The sequence below is a fragment of the Mus musculus genome, chromosome 2 (assembly GCF_000001635.26).
Source record: "Mus musculus strain C57BL/6J chromosome 2, GRCm38.p6 C57BL/6J".
NCBI classification, from domain to species: domain Eukaryota; kingdom Metazoa; phylum Chordata; class Mammalia; order Rodentia; family Muridae; genus Mus; species Mus musculus.
In genome coordinates, this window is record NC_000068.7 from 102,352,121 (window position 1) to 102,364,684 (window position 12,564).

General features: G+C 38.2%; 1 protein-coding gene across 1 annotated transcript in view; it reads right to left on the reverse strand.

Moving 5' to 3' along the window:
* The window catches only part of Trim44 (tripartite motif-containing 44), a 100,782-nt gene that overhangs the window by 52,002 nt on the left and 36,216 nt on the right, over window positions 1-12,564 (reverse strand). Inside the window, exon 3 of the mRNA NM_020267.2 lies at window positions 5,297-5,536. Coding sequence (NP_064663.2) covers window positions 5,297-5,536 — 240 coding nt within the window. The remainder of the gene's footprint in view (window positions 1-5,296; window positions 5,537-12,564) is intronic.

The window sequence follows — 12,564 nt, forward strand, 5'->3', positions numbered from 1 at the left end:
TAAAAATGCAAGGTTAGTTTAATATTGTAAAATTAGTCAATGTAACTAACCATTACAAAAATAAAGAAAATCTATATATAATAATCACTTCAAAAGATGTAAAAGATAAAATTCAATATAATTTTTGACTAAGAAAACACCAATTTGATGGAAGGACATTTAAAAACACCATCAATGCTCAAATGGTAGCACACCATGTTCTCCCTTGTAAGGCAGAACAAGGCCAAAATGCACCTTACCTTCATGCATACACTATGCTGGTGGTTCCAGCTGTTGCACTTAGGTGTAAAAGCAAAATAACTAGTACAGAGCTGAGAGGGAGGAGCAAGACTGTCATAGATGGGATGACTGCTGGAACATAAAAGCCCAAATAATCTACTGAGCCATAGACATAACTCATATTTAAGTTTGGTAAGGTTAAAAATTGTTTGTTTGCTGGGGACTGTGAGCATATCCGAAGTTACAGCTATTTGGACAGCTAAAGCTTAAGAACTGCTTGAACCAGAAATTTGTGGTCAATCTAGGTAACACAGTGAAACTCTGTCTCAACCAAAAAGTTGTACTTAATGTATAGTGTTAAAAAACTGAAATATAAAAATTAAACTAATATTGATGATACTAAGGATATAGAAATATATTTAACAAAAGCAATTTAAATGAACTAAAAAACTAAATCAGTTTTGAGGCCATACAAGATAAAACCTGTAAACTAAGAATACATACCATGTTCAATCAAGTGTTGTTTTCTGTGACTAATTTCTCTCCAGGAGCTCTATACTCAAGGCATTTTCCTTTCTCATCACTTTTCAGAAGTCTGATTTGTTAGGTCTCCATGTGGATTTCCTTAGAGTTTATATTGTTTGGGTTTGCTCTGCTTCTTAAATTTGAAGGTGTCCATTTTTTACTGCATACTGAGCACCATTATTGTTTTTTCAGACTTTTTTTTTTTAGCTTAACAAATTTTTCTTGCCCCTTTATTATATGCGCACCAAGTGCTCTTGTTATTTTCCCATGGACCCTGAGCCACAGTTCAATTATTTTTCAATCTTTTGATAACACTAGATTGCTATCAAATTGTCTTCAAATTCAATAATTCTTTTTGGGTGTCTCCAATTTGCTTAAACGTCTACCCAATGGCCTGTCATCTCTCTGTGTGTCTCTGTATGTGACACTGAGCATAGAACCATGCCAGGTAAGTGCTCTACCACTGCCTTGTCCCTTCTTATGTCTTTCAGTTTTATAAGTTCACTTGGTCCTTTTCCACATCCTTTGGTTCTGAGTGTCCTTGTCTGATAATTCCAGCATCTGCGTCATCTTGTGCTGTCATGTGCCTCTTTTTCTCTCAGTTTCTTACAGTATATTTTATCAATAAATGAGTATTTTTGGAGTATAACCTGAAAATATAAAGTTGTAATACAATTTTTTTTCCCTATTTAAAACCTTCTGTTTGGGTTGGAGAGATAGCTCAGCGGTTAAGAGCACTTACTGCTCTTCCAGAGGTCCTGAGTTAAATTCTCAGCAACCACATAGCAGGTCACAACCATCTGTAATGGGATCTGAAGCCCTCTATAGTGTACTCATATACATAAATAATAAAATAAAAGAGAAAGAAAACCTTATAAACAAACAAACAAGTAAACCAAAACCTTCTGTTTTAGCAGGTCACGAACCTGCTAAGTTAAAAAAATGCTCATGTCCAGGATTACTTTTGTGGACAGTGATTTAAATTTCAACTTAATGTACACGCCTCTTCCTGACTCAGATGGTAAGGCTCTACTCTAGTTCCCACAGAGCTGGCTATGGGAAGGGAGAGATGCCAACTCATTACTCAAGGGCAGAGGTGTAACACAAATTTCCATCCACTGATCCTGGAGTAGAAGGGCAATGGCTTGTTAACACAGGGTAACAGGAGATAGCCAGAGGTCTGGAAACAGTCTCCATAGGAAATGCTATTAGTACTTCCTTATTGATAAAGCAGGCAGGAGGAAAGTTAGAGTTCCTCCTACATGCACATGTCAAATGAGCCTTATTACTGAGAAGAGAAAGGGCAAAAGCACAAAGTAATGCTTTGCCTAAAGGCTCAGTGAAAAGATAACTTGTCAGTGTAGAGAACAGATGTTCAGCCCACTAGCTCCACTGCAATAGTGCCAACTGGGGCTGACGAGCAGTGAGCACTTTATGTATTCTCTCTAGACTAAGCAGATATGGCCAAAAGCTTACTCTCTAACTGGAGAGCAAACTGCCAAGTTCTTTGGTTACATGTAGTAGACTTTTCTTGGGAATTTTCTTTTTGTGTTTTCTGTTAGGGTTTCTAGTTTACAGAACACCCATGCTTGGAAATACTAGAAGAAAGGAAATCTTGTTAGCTCTCTGCCTTGTCCATCTTTAAGTCCAATGTTCCCAGGGGTACACAATCTTTTCCCTGCTATCAAGGGGCTTCCACCCAGGGATTAGAGGGAGAGTGAAAGGAAACCTGTCATAATCCCTTGCAGAACCGGAAGCTCTGCTGCCTCTGCTCTGCTCTGTTGGACAGGCTGCCATGTGTGCCAGCCTGGTCTCCAACTTCTATCTAGCAAAGGATGAACTTGAGCTTCTGATCCTGCCCCCACCTTCTGAGTGTAGGTTTGTGAGCCAACACACCAACTCTATATGGTACTAGGATCAAAACCACGACTTTATGAACGTTAGGCAAGTGCTTTACCAACAAAGTGACAGCCCCAGACCCTCCCTTCTGTTTTTAGCATTAAAAATAAAATGGATTGATAAGCGAAAGGTCAGAAAGATGACCAGAAATACAGATAACTAACTATGAAAATGCCAACAAATTAGAACGTAAGTAATATATGTTATAAAGGTGTAATCATTAAAACACTTGCAATTTTCCTGTATATTTGAACACACTCTTAAAAATGTTGAAAAGGAAACCTTTTGACTAAATTCAAAATACAAGTGATTTTTCTTGTAATTAGGTGTTATGCAAAGGAAACAAAAAATTTTCTCTGTGGAGTGAGAGGTACTGGATATTTACTCTAATAAATTTTCAAAGTAATTAGAATGAGATGGTATTAATGACAACAATTCTTTGGAAATGGTCTACCTAACAGAATACTTCTTTTTATTCTTAATAGCTTCATTGTGTCCATAGCCTGGTCTTTAAACTGTATAAGCTCTTGCATCCTAAGAATAACTCCATTAGCTGAAGTATTTAAAGAAGAGTTAATGTTTTGGGAGAGATGAGATTCATTATTTAGAATAAAAATAAAAGAGAGGGAACTATGTCACAAACCAAAGCATTATTTTTGAAAGTATAATTTAATGAGGGGAACCTGAGTTAGTTATTGCTGTTGACCCTTTAAGTCAAAATGATTAACTCACCTTAACAGAGTTAGGTGTGCAAGAACTGAGTCCTCTCGATACTTAGCATACAAGATCAAAAGCATCCAGTAGAATAAACAAACTTAATTCTAAAACCTGGTTCCATTTTCTACTAACTAAATGATACTACATTAGTGTTTTTGTAGTTCTCTGCATCTCAATATACCATCCATAAATGGAGCTGACAAACACAGACCTTAGTTAAATAAAATGATGGCTATAAAGTATTCTCTTGTATATCTAGAAACTTAGGTGCACACTTTTCTAATTCTAGGAAGGATGAAATGAAAAGAACATCTATTCTTTCACACATTAATGAAAACCAATCAAGAGTCTTGGATGGGTAGAATGGTTTTTTTGTACCTGCCAAACTGACTTGACTTAAGACCCAAGTCTGGTGTTATACCCTGACTCCCTCACTGGCCAGTATATTCTGTGGTCTAGGCAAGACTGTCAGCTAAGGCTGAACTCACCAACTCAGCAGCAGTCCTGGAATGTCCACTGAGACTGACTATCTTACGTTTTCTCATAGAATAAACCATCTCAACAGACCTAGCATGTATTTAACCAGAAGTTTCATCTACCATTATGAAAACATTTGAGAACACTAGCTTCTCCGTGACACCGATGTTTACAAAACTGGCTTTGCCTTGGCTGGCCTGCCTCCATGCCAGCCTGCCCTGCCTTCCTTCTTCTGTGTGTGTACTTGGATGCATGTCTGTGTAACATGTGCGTGCACAAGCTTGCAGAGGTGAGAGAGACAGATACGACTGGGAACCAAACCTGGGTCCTCAGCAAAAGCAGTTAAGTGATCTTAACTGCGTAACTATCTCTCCAGATCTTCTTCCTCCATGTTTTAGACAAGGTCTCTATATTCCTGGCTGCCTTAGAATTAGCTATGTAGACCAAGGCTGGCCTCAAACTCATTGGGCTCTGCTAGCCTCTGCCTTCTAAGTACTGAAATTAAAGTCAGTCGCCATCATTTTGCCTCGATATATACACAATAGACATGCTCAAGTAGTTGTTTGAAATACAACACTTTATTGTTATGAAATAGCAATGCATGTGCCAATTCACATTTACCTTGTGTATTTTGTTTATGCTATTCTCTTTTCTTTTTACAATATGTTTCTTTTTGTCTTGTAGTTTTCTAAGGTATTTTGGGTTTCTTTTGGAAACAGGATCTCACTATAGGCCAATGCGATCCTCCCTTTTCAACTCCAAGTAGCTGTACGACAATGCACAGCTCCACGCACTGTGTTTTTTTTGTTTTTGTTTTTGAGACAGGATTTCTCTGTATAGCCCTGGCTGTCTTAGAACTCATTTTGTAGCCCAGGCTGGCCTCGAACTCAGAAATCCTCCTGCCTCTGCCTCCCCAGTGCTGGGATTAAAGGCGTGCTATGTGCCACCTCGCTCGGCTCCATGCGCTGCTCTTAATCCAGCAAATATGTCCTCAATTTAAACAGATGGATCCATAAAATACTAAATGGGAAGTACTCCTCTGCTAGTCACAAAGTGAAATCCACATTTTCTCACTCTGGACTATTTTAGGCTTTACTCCCTGATCCACTCTAATTCAGCCCTGTTCTCATCTCTAAAGTGACTCATCATTTTCATGTTCATTTGACAGCTTGAGATGGGAATGTGGCAGTCACTTGCTCTCTTCTCTGGTTTGGATTTCTGGCTCTTAACTGTGATTAGTATCTGTCCCATTGACTACATTCCTTTATGTTGGACTATACTCTGCCAGGCCTAAAAGCCAGGACTAGACCTTAGTAGCCAATACCTCCACTCTAGTTTTCACTCTAGTGGAAATCCTCCCCAAGTTTTCAGTTCATCTATGTTTAGAGATCATAAACAGGCATTTTCAAAGCTAACATTCCTCATGGTTCTGCTACAAAGCACCAGCACTTTCATTTACCTCTGCCTTTGGCTCAGCTGATTCATTAGAGGTATCAAGTTGTTCCTTGGCCTGGGCCATCTGAGTCATCAACCTATCCATGTGAGATTGGATGTCCGCCAATATCTCAGTCACATGAGCCGTGGCCATTGCTTCTTGGATATCCACTAAATGAAGGGCCTTCTGCTCCTCATCAGCAATAACTTTCTGAACTTTCTTAAATTCTTGCTGTATAAATATCTTCATCTGGTCTCGAGTTACCTGTAGAACAGATAAGAAGTACAGATTGAACATAATGAAGAAATGAAAAGGGAGAATTTTTTTTAATAGTGTTAGGCAGCTCTGTTCAAAATACAAACTAAACTATGGTTTCTATCTCATTTTGACATCTTAGAAGGATGCTCTCAACAATATTTCTTCAACACCTTTTATAAATTTCCTGGTAACCATCTTTATTTTTCAGGAACTAATTTCTTATTCTCTTTTTTCCCTTTGGGTTTTATTGATTTATCAGTTATATATAACTACTTTAAAAATTATAATAGATGAATACATAAAATAAAAAGTGAAATTTCTAGCCAGATATGATGTTTCATGCCTGTAATCCCAGCATGATAGAGACTTAGAGGAATTCTAAGAGTTCAAAGACAGCATAAACTGCTAATGAGTTCCAGGATAGCTGGGCTATAAATGGTTGTTTTAAAACAAACAAACAAACAAACAAACCACCCAACAAACAAAGAAGAGGAAGAGAAAGTTTGAACTAGGAATAGCTGTATGTCAACACCTCGTTGGCAGAGCTAGGGGCATCAAGGGGGTTTGAGTTGATGTTTCTCAGTACAATAAGATTGTCTTTAAAAGTAAAACAGGAGAAACAAAAAACTCATACAAACAAAACTACCAGTTCAGAAGATAGTCTATTTTTCTATATGGTTCTCACATATATATTAATTGGGTAGTGTTTCTATAAATGGATTACAATAAACATATGGTTCTGTTCTTGCTTTTCCACTTAAAAGATAGTGCTACTGACTGTGTCTTCATTTTTTATTACTTTTTACCACTTGCAGGATAATAAAGATATATCCCATTTATTCCTCTCATAAGAGAAATGTACAATTTTTAAATTTTTACTATTACAGACAACACAGAAATAAATATCCGAGGAATTACTCTTAATATTTACATGGGCGTCTTCTGAGACCTCTTAAGTCACTAAGCCATTTTATATATACTCTAAAATTATTGAGTGATGCTGCTAAACTACTTTCTGTAAAGGATGTAGCAATTATACAACCATCTGTGAAAGGAAGCATTTCTCTATAACCTTAATCAATACTGGTTAATATCACAGTTTTACATTTTTCAATATAGTAAGCAAAAAATGTTATTGTCTTATTTTACAACAACTATGCACCAAATATACACGCACACACCTGTAGCTGAGGCTGTATTAAAAACCTTCGAAAATAAGAACTTATAAATACTCCAAATCTTGACAATAACTATATTTTGCAAGCATGTTATTTTAAAAACTGTATTTTCTTGTTTTGCTTTGCTTTTTTTTGTGGTGCTGAGGATCAAACCAAGGCACTCACACATGCAGGGTAAACGGTCTACTACTGCGCTACACCCCCAGATCACAGGTGTTTTAAAATAACTATTCCTATGCACACCTGAGGAGGAGACAGGAGATGGTTTATTTGGTAAAGTGCTTGCTGTGTGAGCTCAAGGGCCTGGATTGTTAGTTCCAGCACTCACATAAAAAATGGGTGCAATGGTGTGCATTAGCAACCCCAGTGCTGGGGCAGGAGCAGAGGTGGCTGGCGCAGAGAAGACGAACAGACCTGGAGCTCACTGGCCAATGAGCATTAGAGAAAGGATAAGCTCCAAGTTCAGCAAAAGGTAGCATAGCAGCCCATCTGTAATTTAAAGGTTGGAAGGTGAAACTAGAATATAACTGTATCTGCAAGCTTTGAGTTCAATCGAGAAACCTTGTTTCAATGAATAAAGGAATGCAAGACTGAAAAAGAATTCTCATGTCAATGTTGGGCCTCCATTTGCATATACACGTGTCTATATACATGCAAACATGCACATACACAAGTTTGCACATTATATACAATACTCATGAAAAATTACATTTGAAAAAGAAAAATTAAGAGACATTGCACATCAACCTTTAGTATCTGCACAACTGCACATACATACACATGTAACACACACATGCACAGCACAATGAAGAAGTAGAACTACACATAACAGAAAAAAAGGACCATCAAAAAAGGGTGTGGGAAGAACAGGTAGTTACCAACTAAGTGAACTACTTTTATAGATAGGAAACAGACACTTATAGGAGAGGAAGAGAGTCCAATCTTTTTGGTCCCAGCCTGGTCCTTTTTTCATAGAAGTCTAGCAGGGGGAGAAATAAAACTGGGAAAAAAATGAAGGAAAAACCCGAGGAACAAAAAGCCTAAAAGTAGGTGAGGCCCTTTTTAATTAGCTCATTAGAAAGTGAATAAAGATTGGTGAGTTCTTAAGCAGCCTTTGTAACAATTCCATAAGGATGCCAAAGCAAAAGAATGCCTTTATGCCAAGTAGTCAGGGACACACCAACTGGTTAAGTGATCTAAGCCTCCAGAATTCAAAACGTCTCTACAGGTGCTCTCCCTGGTGCTTGAGAAAAGAGGAGGGGAAATCTTAAATAGTATTAATTTCCCTAATGAATTTACAAAATTGGGAACTAGGATTTGTGGTTACATGATTCTCTTATATTTCTATTGTCATGTATGTTAGTGCTGCTATAATAAGCATTATCAGTACATTTCTACTGTTAAAATAAACTGTTAACTGACCTCGACACTTCTCTCAGAAACCAAATCTATGAAGTTTTTACTAAGAAATGCCTGGTACTCTTTTTAAATATTTTTCAACTCCAAGTGACTGAAAATGGCAATCATGATATAAATGGACTGCGATCTATTTGACTAGACCTCACATACACATGTGGTTTAAAGTTAGGAAGCTGGTATCACAAGTGGGAAACTGGATCAGAGGAAAGGCAAATTAATCCTAAGCTTTAATAATTAAATTCCTCATTTCCTATTACTTTAAATACTTCTTCAACAAGACACTTCATCTTATATAAAGGAAGTAAAAAATAAGAGTAGAGAGCAGAATAGTCTATCAAGCCTTTATACTGTCCTCCGACTTCCATTTATATCATGTAACAGATAGATATTCTTCAACCTAGTTCAAAGTTCTGAGAAATAACTTCTGAGTCAAGGCCTTCACTTTACTTCAGAGCCTACGGAATAGCCTCCCTGGGAGAGGACATGCGGAAGGAGGAGTGTTCTGTACAAGACTTCCTGCTTTCTAAACCTCCTTCCAGTTCTATTTCACCTCATCATCGAAAATATCCTGCTAAAGCCACAGTTCTCAAAAAGCAATAAGCCCTTCATGCTGCTTCCTATTATCTGGAAACCTCAGGTTTTATTTCTGCATGCATTTCTTGGTGCTTTTTCAGCCTGCCCTAAAGTTCTCCAGAAATGTCAATAATAGTCTCACTATATGTGATGTCAATAAAAAGGGAAAATTCTACAAAGTCAAGGAAGAACGGTAGATACCCAGAATGGTGGAAGTGTGATCAGGAAGCTTCTTTCTAGAGAGGATCTACTAAACAGTCAAGCTTCTCCAAACAAACTGAGTGTGGAATCTCAGAGGCTAATTAAACCAAGATGGAACTACTTAATTAAGAGAAAATTATGTCCCCCTCCTTTGACGTACGTACTTACTAGGGCACTGAGTGTCTCCAGGAAAATGTTACCTGAGAGACTTGGTTCTTAACACAAAGGAAACTTAAAAGGAGCATGTTCTCTTTGGTCATCTGGTTTCCAATTTGCCAAAACCCTTAGTGCTTACTTTATGGACATAATCTTCTATCTGGTTACAGCTGCATTAGGGTGCAATGTTAATACTTAAACACAGCATTGTTTATAATTTGGAAACATTGGTGGTTATTTGTGTATGGTCAGAAAACAACAGTGAATATCTACAGGCAACCTTGTTTTATAGGTTAATAAGAGAAGCGCTGGGGAAGAACAGTCATAATGTCAAGTTTGGTCCAGTAACACATGTTTTCTGCTATAATATCTGTCTCTATTGATCACTTTTGAACTGCTCAAGGTCCTTCTAGATAATTTATTTGAGGCAGGTCTCTTCGTAGACCTGGCTGTTCTAGAACTCAAAGAAATCTGCCTGCTTCTACCTCCTGAGTGCTGGGATTAAAGGCATGCGCCATCACATCTAGCAATGGAGTTCTAGCATCTAGCAATTTTTACTGAGTTATTTCCATATTTAATAGGACAGTTCTCTTAAGGTCCCTTACCAGGATAAAGATTTTACATCTTAAAGATGTTAAATCTTATCCCATGACATATTATTATGTGCTTGTATTTAATATTTCTTAGCTAGACTAGATCCAAGAGGTATGTACACTGACACAGACACTTTACATACACATATTTGAACACATAAAATCTTGAATTAAGAAGCTTGTATTCAGCCAGGCGTTGTGGCTCACCCCTTTATTCCCAGTACTCAGGAGGTAGAGGCAGGCAGATTTCTGAGTTTGAGGCCAGCCTGGTCTACAAAGTGAGTTCCAGGAAAGCCAGGGCTACACAGAGAAGCCCTGTCTCAAAAAACCGAAAAAAAAAAAAAAAAAAAAAGAAAAGAAAAGAAAAGAAAAAAAGAAGCTTGTATTCAAAAACAATATCCACTCAAAGTATCTGACATGAACTAGAAGCTATTAACGCCTTGCTAGCTGAACTATAGAAGAGTAAGGTTTTATTTCCTTTTACTAATTAGAGAAGACATATTAAAAAGAACAATAATAATAATATATATGGCTTAATAAAGATGTACTCCTAAATAAATAAATATGTATTCCAGAGAAGTAGGCCTCTTTCAATGTCAAGATCACACAAGTCCATGTTTTCATATATGACTGAAAAAGCTTGTTTATGAATTAAACAACAAAGCATTTCTTAGGCTGGGAAAATTACCAAGCAGTTTAGAAACACAGCAGATGTGAACTCTGAACTACATTCCATCATCAACATTCTTAGTAAAGCCATTCCCATAACCTAGTTTTAAGCCTGACTTTCTTGGGTTTTGCACTGGGATGTTGAGAACATCTGAGAAGACGTTAAGTACAGTGATGTTTCAAGTCTTCGTGTAGGGATACAGCCCAGTAATAGAGTGCTTGTCTCTAATAAGCAGCATTACACAGCTGGTAACAACAGTAAAGCCAAAGATTCAGCTCTAGTCATCCTGTTCCAAAAGCAGTGACAACCGCTCCATGCCACATTCTACCCTGAAAACCCACAGGAGGAAGGTCAGAGACGCTGAATGTTAAGTCAGCCTTGCCTTTCACAACTGAACAACTAGCTGACTTTGACTGTCAATAAACATTTTAGAGACTCATTTTTTTCTTACAAAAAATAAACCCCAAATATAGTTTTCTTTTAAAATGATATAACTGTATAAACTGAAACCAATCCAGATTTGTCTCTGAACACATTTGATACCCAAATAAGCAGCTTCCCTCTTCAGGGGAATGGAGTACAAATCAGCAGTTGTGGTGACACGGCACAAATAAGAAGTATAGAAACCACAGAAGAACCTTTTCCTATGCTAATGCTGCCCATCAGTACCACCCATCTCTCCTAGCTTTAACCAAACTTTATCAAGACATGTAATACATGCAGCCCTTTCTTCCCCACCATTAAGGAATACATTAGTCACCAATTTCATATTGCTTCCCACTGAACTGTCTATAGAATTGGAGCTATGCCCTTAGTCTGAATTCTTTCACAATTGTGACACTTCTCTAGCTCCCTCATTACCAACTTCATCTTGGCAATGCCACACATTATTCACACATCACTATGATTGAGAGTTTTCAACCCTGCACCACTGGCATTCAGAGGTAGTAATTCCTTGCTGTTGGGAGATGCTAAGGCATTGTATGATGGCCAGCAGTATCCTCCCTACCTCAGCTGTGGCAATCAAGTGTCTGGACATTGCTGCAAGTAATGAGAAGCACTAGACTCTGCTTTAGCAATTTCATCCCATCTTTGGAATGCAATTATCACAACCTTGGAGAAGGCCCTTTACGCCTGGATTTTCTCTCCAGGCAACCCATCTTAGTGTTCCTCTTGACGCATGACCCTCTCTATCTGGGTACTTTTCTAGTACTTAAAGCCTCACACTTCAAGCTGAATCACCACTAACTCCTCCTTACCATGCCTACGTTTTGCACACACACACCCCAGTCTTTCTTGTGTTAAGGACTATCAGAAGCTCGATGTGTGTATTTCTTCAGTTAGCCATCACACTAGGTACCTCACTGTGAGGAAGCTATCATTTTATTTAGTTTACAGATGAAGAAACTGAGGTAAGGAAAGAAATTAACTCTGCCCCAAGTAAATGGCTGGAGTTCAAATTTGCATAGTCTGAGTACATAATTTGCCTTCTATCTATCTTATTTTTCCATAAAACGCTGATGTGCCCTCCCACCTCTGTTCAAAGTAAGGGCATTTAGGCAGGCATCCAGGATACTCGCACTAGTCAGTTTTATTTTCTTCTCCTCCCTCCTAATCTCTGGGTCTTACATACAGTGGTAGGCAGCTGGTTCTGAATGAAGCCACACTACCCTTACCTTCTACAGTACAGCTGGCGGTGTCTCCTCCCTATGAAAACCCCCTACTCTCTTTAGCATTCCCTCCAGTGGGTTTCAGTAGACACCCAGACCCACACTTCAGCCCTCCAGTTCAGCCCCCCCCCCCTGCCTATTCTATTTTAGCCCTTTAACTTAATCCCATCCCTGCCCATGACCAACTCTCTAAAAGTTCTAAGTCACAGGGCATTTGATGTGAGCCCATACTTAGAATCCTACTGTACTTTCAACCATGTCTTAAATCTTTACTCATGTCTCCTTGGCCCTGAATTCTTAGCTATCTGACCTTGACTTCCAATGTCACCTTTGAACCTTTCAATCTTAGTGACTATATATAGTCCCCAATCTCACCACATGAGAAGCAAAACCTTAGCTTTGATAGTTTTCATCTGATTTATATCTCTAACTTTTCAAAGCACATTCTCATGGACAATAACCCAAAAATTCAATCAAAAGTAGTCCATCCTTCCTCTAGTATTTACTGCTTCCCTAACCTGTGAATTCTCGTTTTTGAGCCCTGAGTTTTAAAGCTTTCTTGCATCTGGCACTT